Source organism: Agelaius phoeniceus, chromosome 6 (assembly GCF_051311805.1).
Source record: "Agelaius phoeniceus isolate bAgePho1 chromosome 6, bAgePho1.hap1, whole genome shotgun sequence".
NCBI classification, from domain to species: domain Eukaryota; kingdom Metazoa; phylum Chordata; class Aves; order Passeriformes; family Icteridae; genus Agelaius; species Agelaius phoeniceus.
Genome location: NC_135270.1, coordinates 26,535,991 through 26,557,881, shown reverse-complemented (window position 1 = coordinate 26,557,881; position 21,891 = coordinate 26,535,991). Strand labels below are relative to the sequence as shown.

Below are 21,891 nucleotides of genomic sequence, written 5' to 3'. Positions count from 1 at the left end.
AAAACAGAGATAAAAATGTTTTTTTCCCCGTCTTCTGTCATAAACACTCTTAGTGTAGCTTTCATACTGCTAGAGCAACTTAAATTTCCTGTTTCAAGTAACCAAGAAACTGTTGCTTTTCATGATAAAGCTTTACAGGATACCCTGTTCTACAATTGAAGTATGCATCTCTGTTACTCACAAGCTTCACAGAACAAAAGGGTGACAGTGTGAGGAACATAACGGAGACAAAAATGGAAACTTACCTTATTTATGTCCTTTGGAGCATCTGGTAACACACCAGATCCATATTTTGCATTTAGCTGGGCAAGGATGGCAGCTTGGACAGCAGGATCTCTGGACTGCAAAGGTGAAATATCAGGCAAGAATAAAAATTAAAAATTCATGCATTTAAATTTGCAAAAGCTAGAACTACATTTTGTTAAAACAGTTTTCACATCCATGAATCTAAAACCATAAGAGACTGTATATGCGTTCACCCAACTTTCAGAATCCCAGAAGGCTACTGAAATCATCCTGGCATTATCTGACAATAACAAACTAAAAATCATCGTCAGAAAGAAACCAGAAATACATTCCCTGGTTATACGGTTTGTTTCTGTGACTACTCTTGATGCTACTTAGTATGTATTTGCTTTCAGTTCTGCCTGAAACACTGACAAGCAATCTATAGAAGACTACTGTCTTTACCTAATAGTTCTCTAGCATAATAAAGCTACTCAGTTACAATTCTTTTCTATTAAAGAAGTATTTAAGAAATACTTCATTCAATCCCTGCAACAGAATTTCTCTTTTGTTTCCTTGCTGGTTTGTGGAGACTGATGAAAGCCAACCTGAGCAGTTGGTTTTTTAGGTACCTACACCAGAACCACATACTCTTCCAGAACAGACCTCAACAAGGCCAGATTACTTAGAAGGAGGAGGTGATCACCTTGCCACTCATCAGTTATATATGGAGGAATTGCAGGAGAAGGTTTTGCCACAGTATCACGAGGGAGGTTTCTGTTTAACTGCTTCATCCATCACAGGCCCAAATGCTTGTTCTCCTCTCACCCTAAACTGACCTTTCAGGAAACTTTCAGCTAATTAAAAGTGAAACTCACACTTAAAGCAAACTATATTCTCAGAGCTAACTAAATCTGAATAATTCAACATAGATGAACTCATGACAGAAGTCTCAATCATGGTTGCTTTTGCAGTACATACCCACATCACTTATGTCCTTCACACTTTGCATTAAAAAAGAAGAGGGACCAGGATCTCACTCAGCTGTATCTCACACTGCCATTCAGGGTGTTAATAGCATATGGCACAGTTGGGAATTTTTGTTCCTGCATTCTGCATTACATTGGTTTCTGTTTTTCAACAAATTGCCTCAACTGAACTTAAGTCTTACACTCACATTAGACACTATTGTGGGCTTGCACTGCCGTCTAGTAAAGGGGTCCATTTGTTGGTTCTTCATGCTGTGACTTTCAGCCTGGAGAAGAAATTGCACATGGTTTTTCAGAGTTTGCTACTTGTTCTCTTTTAAATCCTCCCACAGCCCCCCATCCATGGAATTACTCATCTGCTATATACAATACTGAGATCAGAGAAAAACCAGCAACATTACAGATTAGAAAGATTTTAATGCACCCATTGTCTTGTGCTTCATAGGACAAAAGTGTCCGTATTGCATGCAACAAGAGAAAATAGGCACACAGCTCTCAGGAAGGTTAATGCTTAAGCATTTGTTAACAAGCTTAACTCTTCCTTAATAAAAATGTAACTACAAAGAACCGAATATCTCCTTCACTCTTCTCTTATTTGAAGTCTCCTTTATGAGGAAACATTTTCTTTCCCATACAACAAGCATTAAGTCACTCTTACAGTGACTAATCTGCTGATAACTGAATTGAGGAAAAGGATAAAGCAATGTGCTTTCAAATCATATCATTTGCCTCTATGAAAGATTTTACAGGTTTTAAAAAATTAGTGACTTTGCCATGCAATTATCCCTCTGCATCATTTCCCCTCTACTCGTAGAAAAGTATGAATTCAGCACTATTTACCACAAGAGCCTTCTCAGACTCAACGATATTCCACTCTCTATTTCTCTGGTTGATGTAACTGCAGAATGGAAAAAAAGGAGGGTGGGGGAAAGAAAAAGAAAGTGACTGTCATTTATCAGTCCCTACACAGCAAAACAGCTGAAAGCATTCTTGCAGCTTCATCCTGACCACAAATTACTCTTATTGCAATGCAACTGCACCCTGGGGTATATAGAAGACAGTTTACATTTTTGACAGTTTTAACAGCATGACAGATACAAGAAAGTGAAGATAGACAAGGACTAAAAGAGCCATTACAATACACATTAACACACTGTACAGGAAAAAAGAAACAAAATCCTGCAGTTAATTTGTTAATGCATTAGTTTCTCTTTTTTACATATTGTTTGATACTGTTTAAGAAAGAAAATGCCCAATATCTGCTTCTTACCTGATTGCAGAAATATTTTTTGTTCGCTGACGATCCAGGGCCTCTGCTCTCTCTTCAAGTTCATTAAGCTGATCTTGAATCTGCTTGGCCTTATCTTGGTCCCCCAAATCCTCAGCCATAGCCTTCAACCAAAAAGGAACTAATTAGGAACTACTCTCTACCCAGAATTACTCAGAGAGACAAGAGATATATCCATGAATCAGTCAGTCAACCCTACTTCAGTCGTGAATGTTCTTCCCTGCATGGTAAGAGTACAACAAAGAGCTACACTTTCCTTACAACTCAGGGTAAAACTGGATTTCTTATTCTAAGAACTCTGAAAACCCTTACACTAAGGAGGATGTAGAAACACCAGTCCCAGCATGGGGAGGACAGGTCAGTGAGATTACTTAAATTACAAGTTTTATGAAAATTTAACATCCCCATTCAGCAGATCAGGAAAAGAATTATTTCCACAACTTCCAGTTGCCATTTACTTCGGAGAGCGGGGCGTCGTCACCTGAGGCACGACAACAGCTTATTGCGCCACCTGGTGACAACAAAAAGAAACTGCACTCCCTGTGACGGGAACCTCATCTTTTACATGTTCGTGTATAGTAAAATAGCGACCACAGAAAAAAATACAGTTAAACCAAGGAACCAAGAAAGGTAAATTAATACGAACTCTTGGGTTTTACTGTATATGAAGCTTTAATGTCTCGAGAAAGACAAGCAAATTTTGGCTCTATTTGTGCAGTCCTATCTTCAGAGATACTTAAGACTGCTCCTTTTCTTCGCTTCTTGGCTTTGGCTTTTATGCACTGTTAGGTCTACTTGTTCCAGGAAGACTACAGGTAAAAATAGTTCATGGCAAGTAAACCTTTCAGCCACTTCTTTTTTTTCAATAGAAATTACCAGGCATAAAATGACAATTCAGTTAGTCCTGAATAAAAAATGTAAAACAACTTCTGTTTTTCCTATCTTAAAATAAGAAAAGGAAAGCAACTTCCAAACATTATTACCAAGTACTATAAAAACAAAAACAAACAAACAAACAAAACCAAAAAAAAAGAAACAAAAAACCCACCACCACCAACAACAACAAAAAAAAACACCAAAAAAACCAAAAAAAACCCACCAAAAAACACTAAAAGGACCAAAAAAAAAAAAACAAAAGAGAAAAAAACTAAGAAAAAATAAGAAGTTTCTGAGGCAGACCAGTTTAAGACCTTGTTTAACAGACACAAGAAGAGACAGCTTAAATTGTTGGCAATTGCCCCTAAAAAAAAGGGGTGCAATAGCTGACTGGATTCTTTTGAGTATTCCAATCCCAGCAATGAACCTTGAGAACCCCCTTCCAGCTACACAGTTAAAGTTGAGCCTACTGCTGACTTCTGCCAATCCAGATGAATTCCAGTTCTTTGAAATCAAAGACTGCATAAAGCTTGCAGGCATCATCTCATCTCTCACCTTCTCCTTTAATAGCTGAGTTTTCTTCATGGCATAATTTGGAGGTGCTTTTCTGAACCTTTCCTTCTCCTTCACAATCTGTAAGATGCAGAGGAAACAACATGAATATGCAAATATGAAATCTCTATTTCAGTAGTTGGACATTAGAATCAACAGAAGAGTATCACCTAAGAAATTTATTTATTGCCACTGAATTTGATGTATGCTCTGATAGTTCTGTTTTTTAGTTTGTGCCCTTGGTAATGAGTTTCAGCTCCATTCTCCTTACTACCTACAAAAGCCTGATGCTTATCACCTTTGGTCAGTACCAAGCAAGTACAAAACTGCAAAACCTGTGAAAAATGCAACTACCGTGATGCTGTCAAGTTTTTCACAACTTGAGAACTAAGTTGCCATACTCAGGAGTTCAGAGATACGCAACGCAAGTTCAAGAGGAGATAACAGGGCACAAATGATAAAGAAAAGCAGGAGTGAACACAAGACAACGGCAGGATCACCAAGCTACTCTATCCAGTTATGAAACTTCCTTTGAGCCTTTTACTTCCTTGGAATGCAAATACCATGATCATTTGGCTTTGTAACTGCTACTGCATGAATTCCTGTCACTTTTAAGCACTGACACAGCTTCACTACAATGCACCATTTACCTCTTCAATGTCCTGATCATTAAACTTGTAGTTGAGGGCTTCTTTGATGGACACTTCCTTCTTGTTTATCTCATCTAGTGTGGGTAGCTGCATCCCAGCAGAGAACATCTAAACAAAAGACAGAGTTACTTTCTACTTAAAGTATGTTTGGCAGAAGGCTGCTAAGAAGCAACTGAAGTCTAGCAAACTTACTGCTTCCTTCCACTTCATAAATTCACTTTCAGTAAATTCCTGATTTGAGACAAACTCCAAGCGAAACACACGTGAATCATTGCCATGCCTGCAACGATAAAATGCAAAACATCCACTTGTGATGGTGTAAAGTGGTGACATTGGATCTATACGTGTAATCTGATTAAACAAGTCCAAAAATAAACAACCACACATCAACATAATCATAACAGCCTGCATGAAATTTTTGGGGTATTTTATAATTTCCACTACGCACAAGGAGGAAAAAAACCCAAATAAACCCAAACCAAACATTCTAGCATTACGTAGCGTGACAAGGCTCAGTCTACTTTTCAGTTCTCACCTCCAAATCCCACACAGACCATTATTTGCTATGAAAAGGACACTTATTTATGAACTAAAGATAATTCCTTGAGTATCTTACCGCAACTGCAGGCCTTTGTTTGTCCGTGTGCCACCAAGCTGGTAAACCTTTGCAGTCTCTACCACACCAGTTATTTCAGCAACCTGTATCACAGAGTATGAGAAGAAGGATGCAAGAGAGGTTTAGGATTGTTTTTTCATGTTTCTGGAATGTATCGGGCATATTCAAACCTTTTCATTAGAAATAAAAAACCTTAATCTAGCTAACAATTCTAACCAGATCAAGGAAAGCAGGACACTTCAGTATACGTTATCAGGTACTGAATGAGTTGCTTCATACATAATTTTTGAGTTAATAAATTATACCATCTGAATGCCTGATGCAGTTTTTGTATCTTCACAGCTCTGCCTTCCTGCCCAAATAGTGTACACTCTCCTACCTTTCCTATTTCCTTCTCAAATAACGTTGGTTTGGGTTAACATATATTTCAAATGAAATACACTACTGCTGCTCAGGTACTAAACACAACCCTTCTGGGGCCTTTTTAAGGCAATTTTAGAGACTATTATTGTATCCTATGATTACAACAATGAAACAGAAAAACAAAACTGTGTTCTCAATGCAGTCTCTTCTAAAGGCACAGGGGTGTACCAGAAGCTTTGTAAAAAAAGAGTCAAGACCACACAATAACTTCAGAATGGTCCTAAAAGTAAGGAATGAATCTTACTCATCCTTACTTGGTCTAAGCAGTCTCAAACTAGAGTCTAAAACTCTAGTTTGCAATACAAATGATAAGACAGCATGAACCAAAACTGGAAGATCAGGCTTTTTTAGTGCTCTGTCTCTCTCACTAAATTTATCTCCTCCCCTAGGTGGTCACACAGATTTAATTATTCTTAAACCAGTCTCTTCCACCTCTTTGGCAGCAATTACATTTTCTGGTTATAAGCAATCTTTTTTTATCAGTCAAACAGTCCCTGGCACCTGAGACCTGATAAGCTGCAAATATTTTATTACAGCACACAACAAAGAATTAAATCCCTCAGCGCTAAACCCACCCGATATACAGGTTTGCTGTTGTGATTGCCGATGCCAATGCGGACAAAGCAGCCGGTGACGGTCTTGGCAAAGAAGGGCATGTGACACCAGCGCTCCAGCTTGTGCCGCGACAACCGCACTCGGTTCAGCTCTTCAGGCAGGGACACTGGCTGGGACTTGGGAGGAATTTCTTCTTTCCTGATTTGGGAGAGGTGAGAGAGAATAAAGAAAAAGTAGAGACATAATTGAAGCCCAAAAAGGGGGTCCTGAGTAAGGTGCAGCATGAGCACCTTACATAATTTAAATTACCAGTAAAAGGAATGATTCATCATGCACTAGTTGACTGTAGATGTGTGAATTTAGCATTCATGAGAAAGGCTTAAGGTGAAATTAAATGCTGCCCCTGCTACCAGAAAGCAGAAAGACACACACCGAGGCAGTTTATAGACAAACGCTTTAAGATAAGCCAGCACATGTATCTGCCCAGAGATCTGCAGCTGCTGAACTGCAGGACTAAACAAATCAGTACACAACAGTGTAATTTGGGCTTAATCTGACAGCAGGGAACTGAAGTTGCAAACCCACCCAAGGTAACAAGTCCCATGAACCACGATATAGTGCCAAGGACTCAAATCTGAGCAATGCCATTTTGCCCAGAGGCAAAAACACTTTAGAGACACTGAACTGCCCCAAAAAATCCTCTGAAAAAGCATGTGTCTACCTAAAGTAGATCTCTATTTTTGAACATACTTACAAGTAATCATAGCCTAGTGTTTACTACTTACTCTTCCTCTTCATCAGAGGATGACGATCTGGATGAGCGATCACTTTTCTCACTAGACTTATCATCCTCCTCCTCCTCTTCATCATCAGAGTATACTTCACTAGTTTTTAATGGCTGTTTTTTTGCAAGCAATTCAGCTGGGTGAAGGACAGAGAACAAGGAAAAGCAACCTATAAATATTTTATGAAATGCTTCCCTAAAAGAGCTGAACCTTAATTGCTTTAAAAAAAGTCCAAGAGGCAGACAGGTATTAATTTTACACTAGATACAGGTGGCACATGTTCAAATCCACTAGTAAGCTGTGCACTTCGTTGACTTCTCTCTTTGCATATACATGAAGTATTTAAAATCATTCTAAACCTCAGTTGTACTTAATTTCAGTCTCCCAATTTGACTGTACATAGTAACTCAAGATGGGTGTAACAACTGGATATACAAGAAAAAAACTATTATGATCAGACAACTCATTGCTATTTTACATGGAAAAATAAAAAAACCTCATGTTTGGAGAGGATTACAATGAAGTCCAGTAGAGTAAAAAATATGGCTGCATCAAAAGTTAGTGGCAAGATGGACAAGATGATGTGCCAGTGAAGAAACAAGCAAATGTAGACAGGGTATCACAAGAACAATAAGCAGGAGTTTGAATGATTCAGAGATTAAAAACCTGAATCCAAGTGACCAATTCAGATACATTAACTAAACCTTACTAAGAACCATTCAGTGGACTGTGATCAAAGTTCTGATGTTAGGCCACTCCAGGGAGGGGCAGGGGTGAGGAATACTCCATCAGTGGTAAATTGCCAAGTATCACCCTAGATGGTCATGCTGGGCAAAGGCCAAGGAAAACACAGACATGGAATTCATTCACTCCAAGGTGTAGGATTGATGCATTAATTTGAAACAGGAAGTAGTGATTTCAGAAAGCTGCAATAATGCCTCAAAAACTGTAGCAAGAGCAACATCCTTTCATACCTGTTCTGTTCTTCCTTTTCTCTCTTTCTGCTTTTAGCTCCTCCATTGCCTGAGATTTCTTGTCTAGCTTTTCATCCCGCTTTGATCTCCGCTCTTTGTTATGTGACATGACCTAAAAACATATGCAGAAAATCCCTCAACACCATTAATCCATAAGTTGAAAAGCATCAAAACAAATATTTGTTTGCATACTTTGAATTTTTTTCAAATAGAAATTACTAGCTTATTCCTTTTTGAAATCAGTTTTTTTCAGTTCATTTTTTATGGAAGCTAGAGAGAGATAGCAATCTGGAGCATATTTCTTTATTCTGCTTCATATCAAAATTAATGAACATATTTATAGTTCAACATTTCTGCCACCAAGTCTTAGTCTCAAAATTCCTCCTTTAAGTTACAAAAGGATAGAGAAAATAAAACAGAAATAATTCAGCAAATAACATGTAATGAGGAAAAACTGGATGAATAGTCTCATTTGCTGCTTCTGCAAGGCCAAATCAAAGCACTAGTTTTCATTTAGTAGCAAAGGAAAAAGTCATGTTAAAAAATACTTAAAGCAGAAAGAAAGCTGCTTGTAAAATCTGCAAGATGGTCCAAATCTTAAATGTTTAAAGTCTTCTTGTGTTTTCCATTTCTAACAGGTCTATCTCTATAGAGAAAGCAGCCTCTATAATAAGCATAAAAGACAATAATTTCGGCTAAGTTGAAGTAATTTCTGCAAGGCACTGTAGAAGAACTCTACATAAGATCCTTTTACACATGCATATATGTATTTGCAAGTACACTTTGTGTATTATAAATGGACTATTAAAGCATACACAATGTACATATATGGAGTTGAGGGAGTAGGGAAATGCGATTCATTCCACTCAACATGTGCCTAAGGGAAAACTCATCTCACCCAATTAGATTTTAGGTGTTAAACATCTGTTTCACTAGAAAATAACACAGTGAATCATCAGCTGAAGATGCCCTCTTCCATTGCACAAAATGACAGGCAACAAAAAGTGTAAACAATCAACTGGTTCTTAGATGGCTGAAGTTAGGCAAGATGAATCTCATCCCACTCTGAGAGCCTACCTGCCCTGGCTCTGTATTAATGGCAGGATCTTCACTATTTGAAACCACAGCTCAGTTACAGAGGCCTGGCCTCAAAAACTAGTGTTGTCCTCTTTTTACTGGAGGTAGGAAAAACTATAGAACTACTTCTGCTCCTCCTGGCATTCAAGCTTTTCCTTGACATCCCTGCCAGAGGAAACTAAGCATCTTTGCCACTGTATGTACGTGCACACAAAATAATTAATATGATAGCTGAGCAGTTTTTGGTCTGCTCTCTCAAACTTTTCAAGAAGAGCATGCATGGAATGTTTCAGACTGAACTACAGAAGTTTGGCTAAAGGAACTGTAAAAGGTTGCTTTCCTTTTCTCATGTGGGAGGGCTATCACAGCAACTGCAGACATAGCTGCAATTTTGTATTTTTCATTAAAGTAGTATTAGTGCACCCCTCAACAGGCCAAAGATGTTAACTTCCTTAAATGAACTGGAAAAACTGAAGATAGCTTGAGCATATAAATTAACTAAATTCTGATCTGTTTACTACACTGTTAGACATTAAGGGAAAACATTAGGGGTAGAGAGGCCATATCCTCTCCCCTTTCTCCAAGGAAAAAGGGTTTATTACAAAGAACAGTTTCATTTCCTACCTGGGATTCCTGGATCTGTGTGAGTTTTTTCTTCTCCTGCTCTTCCTCTTGCTTTTTCTTTTTCTCTTTCTTTTCTTTCTTTTTTGCTGTTTTTAGTTTTTTCTTGATTTCAAATCTAGTAGAAGTTATTGGAACAAAAAGAATGTATGAAAGAATGCTCTTCCTGAGAGAGCAAAGGATTGCTCACATACTATCACAATTGCTATTAGGCTGCAAGTAACACTTCAACTGCTTGTTCCTTGTCCCTTTTATGTTATCCTGTCCCCTATTCCCATCCCCTTCCTTTCCCAAGAAAACATAGTGAAGAAAAGCTGAGCACACCAAGTGCAGTCCTTCAGAGAGCTAACTTAAAGGGTTGATGAGACCATGTAGAAATTACTATTCCACAGAAATATGCCCTTACTCCATCTTCCTCTTTGCCAGTGCAGTGATCATTGCATGCTGCCTCAAACTCTAAAATCATGTGGCTATTTTACATAATTTGAACCTAAACAGCTAAAGATTTTTTTTCTTTAAAGCCACTGTCATGCTAGCTTTTTCATGCTTAAACTTCACCTTTTTACTGGCACTGGTCTGTATAAGAATGACTGCCACGTTTCAAGTCCTCCTTCAGCAGCTGAATTCTCATCAGACTCAGTTTCTGCAGAAGAATTTAGGCACTTCCATGTCTACCTTCATGAAATATATCACCCTGATGTCTTATTTTCAGCCACTGAATTCAGAAGAGTAGTAATTTCAATAGAACAACCCAAGAACAAGATTCCACTGCACCCTGGACTGGTCATTGCTATATGGACATACACAAGAAAAAAAATAGCTTCCAAAAACTGAAATTCATGTGTTATCTACATGCACACTACACAGTCGATTCTTCTTCAGTCCTTTACACCTGGATTTTGTAGACAACAAACTGAAGTGTCAGATGAGCTCATTGCCCTTTATGCCTTTAACATGAAGCATGACACACAAGGCACAGGCATTATAGCAGATGCAATGTCTGCTGTAATCCAAATGAACTCACAGCATAATGTGCACACAAAGAGCTTTTAAAAGATTAAATTTATCATAAATGACTATCCCACCACCCCCTTAGTTCTAACTGCCAAGACTTTACACAGACAGCACAAATTCATTTAAGATTAAATCAGTAACTCAAGCTTTGACTGTTTAGCTTGTTTGTATCAAGTATTCTCCAGCATTCATTCTAGAACAGAGACATTCAGTTACCAGGAAATAGAGAGTAAAATTTGAACAATATGATGTCCTTCTACATGATCTAAATCCAAACTTACAATCATTCTGATCCCTTTGAGGAGAGCAGCAGACCACATAAGATTCTGAATGTGGTGTTAAAATCAAGGCAGGCAGGCAGTGTTCTAGCTATGGCTTGGACAAACACAGTTTGGCAGTTGCTTGTATTGACATGATTTACTCAACAGATGTCAGTCTTCTAGGGAAATTTCTCAGCAAGTGAGAAAAGAGAAGGCACTAAAGAAGAAAGAAACTCGAGAAACCTTGTCCCATACATGCCAAATCCTTTAGATTAAGACACATGGGAAGTAAAATACCTTTACTATATAAAGAAGCTGCCTGGACAGTGTAACAGCTACAGACAAACAATAAAACAACAGTACATAAGGTACTAAAGATTCCATGAAAAGGACATATCCAACACCACTCATTATTTCAGTATCTCTACCTTCTATTAGGACCCAAACCAGTTTCACACCCATATACAGGCAACCCTAACACTGATCATGGTTTTCTGAAAAGTTGCAAAAACTCATGTACACCTTATGCTTTGTTTGCCTTTTCCCAAAGCATCAACACATGACAGTTAATACAAAAAAGATGAAGAAAAGCAGGCCTTCTGACTGTCTGGCATCTAACCTATGGGGCAGTAAAATAACTACAAGAGTAGCTGATAGAACCAGGCATATTCAACAGCTGAGAAACTTTTAGATACTGTCTCCTACAAGAATATGCAGAACTCCTGCTGTGTGCTTCTTAACTACTATAAGGACAGTTTAGTTACAAAAAATATACAGTCAAGCTTAACTCACTTAACAGTACTGAGAGCACAGTCAGCATACTCCCTATGCAGCCTTTAAGAATTTGCTACCAAATATCAACAGATATAAAATTCACCTTCTCTTTAGCACTTCTCTCTTCTCTATCCGGTTAAACAGTTCCTGCTCTCTCTCCTTTTCTGTCATTTGTTCCAGTCGAGCTCGGTCTTCTTCATCTCCCATCAGGTCTTCTCCATACCCATCATGGAATTCCTCATCTTCAGATGAAGAATCTGAATCTGAGCTAGATGAGGAGCTGTTGCTTTCTGAGTCAGAGACCTCTCCTAAATCAAAAATATAAGGTAATGAGATTCAGCTGGGGCAAAGCCCAACCACTTCATTATAGCATATTAGCAAGGCATAACATGAATTAATTCTACACTTGTCTTCCACTATACTAAAAACATACCTATAATGCAATTTAAGGCCAGATCAAAATTATCATAATATATGTATGCTAAAAAAAATCTAAAATGAGTGGTACTACATTTGAATACAAACTGGGTTATAATGAAAAATTCTTAGTAGAACAAACAAATTTAAAAGGCCTTTTAGTAATGTGTTGCAGTCCTACAGTTAGACTTCTATGCCCATATGCTTATGTCCCTGACAAGTTGCTTATAGAGCCATGAATTTGTGTGCACACACCTCAAACACCATGATCAACCACCACAGAATTAACCACCTCATTATAGCAACCTGAAGGACCAAAATTAGTCATGCAAAGACTGCAACACTATAAATTGCTACACCAGGAGATAAAGTTGAAACCAATATCCTCAGGGCTGGCAATGCCCTGTTACTGTAACAAGTCCTCCCAGCTCCAGAGGGGTTTAGGGAACAGCTGACTCCTCTCTAGTATTGGGTAATACCACCTTTAAACTTGATCCAAGTCCAAACGCTTTGATTGTCTCACCTAATTGACTAAATAACATTGAATTACAAAAGCAGGCCATTAGGATTCCTTCTTTCACTTCCACTCTGGTATTGGTATTTCTGGAAACTTCCAGCTTTGCAAGCTCACACTGTGAAAACCCTTGATTTGTAAGTGCTGGTATATACAGGTGCAGTCACTCCATGCTTTTGTCTGTATCTGCTGTGCTTGATACACTTAAAACTGTAAGCTCCTTCATGTACTTTTTTAACTTCCTTTTTTAGCATCAATGGAAATTGCAAGTAAGCACCTGCAAACCTTCATGGACATGATGAAAACAGAAGATAGGAAGTTTGCCCAGCATTGAAATGTATTCAATATTAATTTAAAAAAATTCTGACAAAGTTATAAAATTATTTTTCTTCTTCTATGTCAGTATAAATGTGCAAGAATTCCAAGTCAGAGCAAATGCATAAAAGATAAGCTCTTATTTGCATCACAAACACTATGTACCTTTCCCTTTGTTATCACAAGAAGTTTGGGATGGGAAAGTACGTCAATGAGAATCAAAAATGCTTCCCACATGGATAGATAGGACATGCTAGAAGGAAGCAAGGAAGCCTTTTTTCCAGGAGAAAGTCAAGCAATGAAAGGTCATTCATTCTTCAGATGAAATAGCATTTACCTTGTAGTTGTAATGGAATGCTCACAGCAATGCTACACTGAATTACTTTAAGCCACAGTAAATGTAAAAGTTACTCTGACTGTAAGTTACACAACTAAAAATCTTTGAAGATGGTCTTCAATATCACCATGCAACATTTCTCTCCAGGGTGCACAACAGGTAAGTTCACTTGGAATCACTCTAAATAAATGCACAGGTATTATCTTACCCTCTTCAGGTGCCGAGCTCTCGGCCGAGCTGTCTTTATCCGAGCTGCCAGAAGAGGCAGCTTTGTTCATCTGTCTCTTCATGGCTCCTTTCTTCTCTGCCTTACCCGCTTTTCCCTTTTTCTTGTTTTTAGAACCTCCAACAGTCCACTGCAAGGAAAGAAGCAAGAAAGGGATCGTGAGATACAAACGCCACTCTCTTCTCCCTTCTCCAGAACACTGGAGTAAAACCAGCTGAGAAATAGTCCAACACCTGACAGCAAAAAAATCATACAAGTGTAAAGAAGAGAAAAAAAAAGAGAAGCCAATAGGAAACTTATCACATAAATGAGAGCCTTTTTCGGGAGAGGTTTTTGGGAGTAGAGTGTTGTGCGGTTGGTTGAAGTTTTTTCTTTGAAAAAAAAAACAGTTTTAACAGTTGGTAAATGACTGCTTTTAAAAGATAATGAAGACTTCAAAGTTGGCAATATCTGCCAAGTGAGGAGGTATTGAAAATATTTTCCTAAGAAAATAATTTTAAAAAATGTGTCCAATGTGTTTGTAAAGATTAGCTTTAGTTTACTATTGAACAGAAGCAACTGATGTTTTTCCAGAACTAGTTTAACCAGGAGCAGATTTTACATTCATGAAGGACACCAATTATACGTGACAGCCTCTTCAAAATCTCAGTTTTACCAAAATTACACAATGTCTGTATTTCTATGCAACAAGCCAACAGTCCACTTATAGATGCAGGTGGTGGCACTACCCCCTATGTACACAAAGTGGAATCAAATCAGAAGCAAAGAAGTCAGGAAAAAAAAAAAAGAAAAAAATACAGTATCAAGTCCTAATTTTAATTTTCTTTTAATGTCATATTTTCAGTTAACTTGGACCATAGTTTCCAAGTACAAGACTTACACCACCACCAGACAGATAGCCATTTTAATTCCCAAAGTCCCAGAAGAACTAGGGTTTACCTTACAGTGGGATTTCTTAATTGAATTTTTACATTGTTTCAACTACCTGGGTAAAGACAGAGGGAATAGAAGCAATAAAGATTGCCCATATATTACTTAAAGGCATTACAATATTTTGTACTCCACCACCTCTTTCTAAAAATTCTCCAGGCATGAGACCCTCAGGCTTTTTATATATATATATATATATATATATATATATATATATATATATATATATATATATATAAATAAATATTTATATACACACACACACACAGATCCTCTAAATACCTGCATATTGTTCTCATCTTTCATGCACATCACCATGTGGTTGAACACGGAGTCTTAAAAAACTAGTCATAATGCAAGTGAGCAAATACAACTGTGCATAAGTGAGGTCTTGCACTAAAAACTACTCTAAGTGGAAAAAAAAACCACTTTAGATTTGACCTCAGATACATAAAAACTTTAGGCTTCTTACCCAATCACTCTATCCTGGGGGATGAATCAAGACTATCTCTGCAGACAGTCATCATTCCATCAAATTTGATAAATTGTTCTGTCTGATAAGACACCATCCTCAGAGATCTCTGGTGTTCAATTACTCTAGATGAAACTCAAGCAAGTAATTATAAGCCACTACCTAATCTAACAATACCTGAACAAATACCTTTGGAATTTGCCAGGTTTTGATTACTCTCACACCCAGCCTTGTACTTTTCATATTACCAAATGCTTCATCATGTACTTTAGGCACCATCAGAGTATTCAAAAGTCTCTGTCAAGGCCAAAGCTGGTTTTGTTCTTTTTCCTAAGGTAAAAGTACAGTGGTGAGCCTTGCAATTCATACCCTATGCAGGTACCCCAGAGTCTGCTATGGTCCATAGGACAGGTGAGAAAAAACTGCACAGAAAGCTTCTGACTTTATACCAGCCTGAGCTGGAAGTTTTTACTGGCTTCAGCATTAAAGTTTTACTTGTTCAGTGTTACAATATTGCTGTCTAATATTATTTCTGGTTACTATGCTCATATAAATCAGTAAAGAACAAGCTGGCACTCTGTCTAAATCTACTCAAATCTCAGCATTAAGGAATCATCTCCCAGGTGAACAGAAAAGTGCATTTTTGCTATTTGCTCAAACACTCACCCACCACTGACATACCAGAGAGGACACAACAGCAAGAAAAGTGAAACTCAGTGTTTAGCAGTGATGAAGAGGTGCCTCCCTCCCAGAGCTCTGCCACTTCTTTTCAGTGTTCTAATGCTGAATTATACCTCATGTCAGCATGCTGCACAGCAAGGAAGCAGCACACAGAAAGCCACAGTAGAGCAGCACAGTTATATCAAGACCTTGAGAGGTCATGCTGAGATTAAAGAAGCTAAGATCAGATAAAAACCAGCAGGGCCTCAGTGAATAAAATGTTTAATAGCTGTACATACATGTGTTACATATCACTGTTTTCAGCTTTTAACTCACTAGTAGAATTGTGGATAAAACCTATGACCAGGAAGATAGGACTGAAAAGAAACCTATGTGACAAACACTTGGAAAAACAAAACAAAACAAAAAAACAGCAACCAAAAAAAACCCCACAAAGAAACACCAAACAAAAAAATCCCACCTAAACAACAAAAATCCCAAACACACAAACAATGACAACAACAACAAAAAAAAAGACCAAAAAACCCCAAAGCAAAAACAAAAACAAAAAAACCCACAAACAAAAAAACACACCACCAAAATGAAAAAATGAAAAACCACCCAAACAAACCAACATGGGACAAGGTAATTAAAAAATCTGCTCTCTCATCTAGGAAAGTGTGCTTTGGTTTCTATTTCACCCTGAAGATAACACTTCATCTCACTTTTGTTCATTCAAGTGACCTCTATGTCCATCTTCCAATTTCAGTGTTGTCACAAAGACAAATTCTTAGCCAACTCAGTTGCTTTTGGGCTTATTCAGTTACCTCAATCCCTCATGAATGCCTGGTTATTCCCAGAACAACTACAAGACAAGACAAGAGTTAGGACAAATCTTGGACCACTCAAAACCAGGACAAGCACAAGACTCCTAGGCTCACAAAGTGCATTTGGACACTACTGCACTTGCTGTTTGGACACTCAATGATCTATCTGCTCTGCTCAGAGAGCATGGCCAATATGAATTTCTTCTTGCAACAGAGGAGGACACAACAGCTTAGCTGATCTAGGAAGGAGAGGGAAGGAAATATTGGAAAGCCAAAGTCTTGAGTCCCTTCCTCATGCTCCAGCACACCAGTCGAAATCAAAAATACATGTTCACAATGCAACATCAAGTAAAAATGCACACAGTTATAGTCAGAAACATTTCTTTGCTCTTTTTCCCTTAACTCCAAACAACGGTCACTTTCCAAAATGTGTCCTCTACTGCAGTTTCTCCAGGTCCCCTCTTCCACTCTGCTGCAGTCAGGCAGCCCCAGTCAATGCCTCTCATGCTTCCCATGACTGTACTGCCTGCTGGGAACAGCCCCTCTATTCAGCACTGCCTCCTCGGCCACCATCTGGAACCCTCCGTGGTTCCAGACACAACAAGTTAATAAAGCCGTGCACAAGTGTAGTGCAACGTGCCCTTCTGCTTATTGTTCAGCACTACCAAACAACAGAGCTTTATGGCTCTCTCACAAGAAGGAGCCAGAAGAGCCTTTTGAATTTTCCTCTGGCTGCCAAGGTTCATAGTGCTAATAGCTTGCATGTTTCCTCCAAGAAACAGTTGGACATGATGATCCTAAAGGTCCTTGTCAACCTAAATAATTCTTTGATTCTAAGAAGTCCAAATTAAGCCACAGTAACCAGAATGGACTTAGGGAAAAAAAAAAACACCCCAACTCACCACATTAGAAATTACCTAGATTTAAAAGTCAGCTCTAAAAAAACCAACTACACAAAGTGATTTAAGAAAACAATGTATAGCTCAGCAAACCTGGAACATATTTCCAGTAGGGAGATGAAATGAAATTGTGGGAAAAAAAAAGAAAAAAGAAAAAAAGAAAAAAACCCTATACCTGAAGTGAGCTCAGAATGCAGAATTGTTCTACTGCTCAGGTAGTTGCTACTTCCTTCTATTCACACAGTACCTAAATGCATTAGACACTGAGATTTTAATTTGCAAATAGGTGTTCTCCCAGCTTTTTTTAACCCCTTATCAAGCCAGAGAGGCACAAGGGAGGTTGCCAGCCTGTCTTGCCATATCCAATGGCTTTATAAGCAAAATGCAAACTACAAGCCACAACATCAAAGCAAAATAGGTCCCTTACCAATGTGTTCCTTTCCAAGGCCAGAAAAACTTCAGTTGTCCTGTTGGCATTGCATTTAAGTGCACCAAGGTAGGTAACATCAGCTCAGCTTACAAGCTTTCATGCATTCATACAGGAAAAAAATAGGGCAGTCCACCAGGCAAGCCATGAAACTACAGTTCCAGCCTGTCTGAACTCAACAGCAGGAAGCACAGATATGAAAATAAGGCAGAATTTACTGTCTTCAGGCTTTCTCAAAGCTTGGAAAACTCTACAGACAGCACTCCAAGAGCTTCAAGGAGGAAAATACTCTCTACCACTACTTTTAAAACAAAATAGTAAATAAAAAGTCCCTGTTATTTATCCTGCCTTTACAGGATCTACACCTGTCATTTGAACACCTCAAACTCTTTCATGATGATAACAGCCTAGCAATCAGAAAACTTTAAGAACTATTTTAGACAGAGAGGAAATTCTAGGTACGAACCAAAATGGAAAAGAAATAAGCAAATAAAGAAAACACCTTTGGAAGCCACAGAAGAGGCTTTCACAGGAACTGGCTGAAGAAGGCTTCATGGACCAAAGTATCACCAGACACCTGATCTACCCTTTTCATTCAAGTACAGCTCCAAGAAGCTCCCAGAAATCAAATCCGTAGAAGTTATCCCCATGCTAGTTTGCAATTTAAAGAAGTTAGTTACAGATTAAATTTTATACCAATTTTGTCCACAGCTTATTCACATTATTCCTTTGGACATGCCAGCCTTCATACAATTAGCTTGTGCTATTCAGATTTGCACTTGCACCTTATTTGGAGTGGAGGAAATATCACCACCTCTCTTACTTGAGAAAAGCTTTACTATTGCACCCATTCATAGCTGAAGGAAACTGTCTCTAGGAAAAGTCAAAGTTACAAAGCACACAGTCTATAAGCTGTGTATAAGAAGATTAAAGCATGGCCTGTTTCAAATTTCCTAAGCTTGAAAAAAATGTGTGGCAAAGGCCTCACAGGACTGGAGAACCCACTCATTTTTGAAGGTTTAATTAAGCAGTATTATAAAATAAAAGTACACAGGAAAAGACAATATTCAGTACTGTAATTTCTACAAACCCACAAAAAGACATCCCCAAAACAGAAAGAACACATGCAGTATTCTGTTCATCTATGCCTTGCTGGAGTGCTCTAACTTTAAGTGCAGTAAGGAGATACAAAAAGGCATAAAACCCTCTAGGCTGTTACTTGAAACCAATCTCCTCACTAGCTGTATGACTACTGCTCACCTCCTCCTCTGTCCCATAGCTCTTGACAAGATCTTCAGCTATACAAGTCCCTAACAAATTACCACATTTGTAAAAAAAAGGTATAAACAGATAATCCTCACTAAACTCCAGAATAGTACTAAGCACTCATTATAGAAGTTTTCTAGTTCTGGAAGGATATTCTGTCCTGACCCTGTAGGTGTTGAAAGGCAGAACTGAACTCTTCCTGCCATTAGAATGAGTGTACTTTTCAAGAGAAGCAAACAGGAGCTCCTGTAGCACTGTGGCTTTCTGTCTAATCAACACTAATGTCAGTGAAGTTGTTCCAGAAGTCATCCCCTCTTCTCACACAACAGAATGAATTATCTTACTGTAAGCAAAGATGCTTAAAAGGAAAAGCAAGAGCCCAGAATTAACCTACTGCAACTGAGGAACATCATCCACCTAATGCCCTCAATCAGTAACACGAACACTTTGTGGACACACAAACCTCTGGCATGGTAGCCCCAGCAGGAACCTGGCTAGCACCAAACTGGTTACATGTAGAAAGCTACCAGTTTGACATGGTGAGCTCTTGAGCAGACATGGTCACACATCAGATAAAGGAGCCATCTGTGTCCAGATTAGTACATCTCTTTGCAAAGGTGGCTCTCCTCATTGCAATGCCCTGCAGTCATTGCTATTTATCAGCTCTCTGAACAAAAGACTAGAGTGATTCAGTCAAGAATGCCCCACAGCCCCACCACAAGGCAGTTCAGAGCATCCCTCCTATTTCATTACTTGCAACTCACTTTCAGTCTGGTGGCTAGGAAATTTGATTCAGAGCACAGAGGTGGTTACAGAAGTGTTACAGAAGTGTTACGGAACTCAGCATCTGGGAGAGAAGCGCATTCTCACTGATAGACATAAATATAACATAAAAGATGTAGTGACATCCCTTGGGCACTATCATATAGATGCAGCATGATTTGTACCTGCTGTTATTCAGTAATTCCAAAATGTTTTTCTCTCCCCTATGCCCCACAAACTTTCCTCCCTCTAAAAGAAAGCAGCATGCTGCATTACACTCTGCAATAGATTTAGGCTTCTTTCCTGTACATGCAACATAGTGCCAATCTTGGAACATTTAGTGCTTTCCAGGAATCACAAAGGACATGCACATTGAAAAGCCTCTGTGGAAACACATGGGTATGATTAGGCACATTTGTCCAGGGCAACAATTTCCATGCTTTTGCCTCAAGGTCTTCACCTTGCAGGAAGTCAAATAATACAAATTCAACTTTTAGATCCCCCCTACTCCAAATCCCAGGATTGAACAAACTTCAAACCAACCACAAGAATACTTATTAAAACGTGAGTTATTCAGCAGGACTAATGCAGTCAAGCCCAGGAAAGGAATGACTGGCAGAAGCAGAACTGTTGTAAGCCAGCCGCTCATCCTGCTGTGACAAGCAGCAGTTCAGAATGCATATTTCAGGCACAGGAATAGAAGCAAGTGTCCTAATTACCTCTTCTCTAAATCTTTTTCCTCTTGCTGCATGGAGGTCAGAAAGAACAGAGTATCAATTTGAAATGACACACAGATTAGAAAGAGTATCAAACATGCTGGGTGCAACAGTAGCACCGCTGATCCGCAAGGTCTGTGCAAATTTGTGAAACGAATTGTCACATTCTACACAGAAGAGAAAGGTAGACCTTACTTATTACACAAGTTAAAATTCTGACAGCTTTCAGAGATAAACACAGAATGGAAGGCTTTATCATCCACATGCTCTCCACACCCAAGTCTACTTTTTCCAGACAAGCTGGTCTCCACATAACTTAGAATAAATAAACTGGGAGCCAACAGATCTGAACACACACCATGACATGACAGACTGAGTAGTTCCCCAATAAGAAACCTAATATATCTAGGTTGTCCACTATTTTGTCTTTGTGCCTTAAATGCATATTAGATATACAAGAAGCAGGTTTTTTAAGAAAATGATTGATTTGGAACAGAGTTCCAAGCATATTTATTTTTAAAATGCCTCAGAAAGAAAATTAAACTGCACATTCTTCACAGTTATTGGAACAACTCTGCTACACTAACAAATACTTTACAGTTTATCACTGGCCTACCCTGTTAGGCTACAAGCTGCCACAATGGATAATCTGTACTGTTACTTTAGAAGGAAAAAAATACAAAAACCCACACCAAACATCTCCCTGTCAAATATTTAAGAATAGGTGGAATAGCAAAAATATTTGTAAGCTTTCCAGAAATTGCTTATACTCACATACCTGTTTAACATTTGTCAGTACCTGTTTTAATAGTTTTTTTAAAATTTTTCTTTTCTTGATGCACAGGCTTTTAACCAGCTCTAGACTATAGTACCAAGAACAAATACTAAAAACAGAACCAGCAGATAAGCACTGTAATACAAGAAATTGAGAAACCTTAGAAAAAAGTAATACTGAACTCTTTCTTGCCTCTTTCTTCAAAGATGTCGGTCAGAACACACCCTGTTGCATATCCAAATGGCCAGACAGCTAATTCACAGCACAGTTCTTGGAGAATAAAAGTAGCTAAGTAGAACAGTTTTACTACCTGTAAAATAGTACTATCCGCCTTGACCCTTCTGTCACGTAGGAAGCTCCACTCAAAAGGTGAAAATCTCACTCCCTGAATTCAGAGTACAGCTTTAGCAGCTTCACTGCTACTTCAACAGCAAGCACAACACAGGAAAAACACTAGTTTAAAGCAGGCAGCTCACCACACTATATGAATGTGGGAATAAAGTGGCAGTCATCTTTTCTATATACAGACTATTCTGTATACAATTAGAATTCAAAACATATTCATTAAAAAAAAAAATCTCTGGCCTTAATGGGTCTCCATCATTGTTAGCCAGTCCCACCTTATGAAGTCAGCAGGCTAAATATACTGTATGATAAATACACTTTCAC

At 38.4% G+C, this 21,891-nt stretch overlaps 1 protein-coding gene across 1 annotated transcript in view; it reads right to left on the bottom strand.

Moving 5' to 3' along the window:
- RTF1 (RTF1 homolog, Paf1/RNA polymerase II complex component) overlaps positions 1-21,891 on the bottom strand; it is a 28,503-nt gene that overhangs the window by 3,698 nt on the left and 2,914 nt on the right. Inside the window, exons 3-16 of the mRNA XM_054634750.2 lie at positions 13,471-13,618; positions 11,783-11,987; positions 9,635-9,749; positions 7,934-8,045; positions 6,960-7,095; positions 6,195-6,372; positions 5,197-5,279; positions 4,773-4,860; positions 4,581-4,688; positions 3,934-4,011; positions 2,485-2,606; positions 2,055-2,112; positions 1,403-1,480; positions 246-341 (exon numbers count right to left, since the gene is read on the bottom strand). Of these exons, the coding sequence (XP_054490725.1) occupies positions 246-341; positions 1,403-1,480; positions 2,055-2,112; positions 2,485-2,606; positions 3,934-4,011; positions 4,581-4,688; positions 4,773-4,860; positions 5,197-5,279; positions 6,195-6,372; positions 6,960-7,095; positions 7,934-8,045; positions 9,635-9,749; positions 11,783-11,987; positions 13,471-13,618 (1,605 nt within the window). The remainder of the gene's footprint in view (positions 1-245; positions 342-1,402; positions 1,481-2,054; positions 2,113-2,484; positions 2,607-3,933; positions 4,012-4,580; positions 4,689-4,772; positions 4,861-5,196; positions 5,280-6,194; positions 6,373-6,959; positions 7,096-7,933; positions 8,046-9,634; positions 9,750-11,782; positions 11,988-13,470; positions 13,619-21,891) is intronic.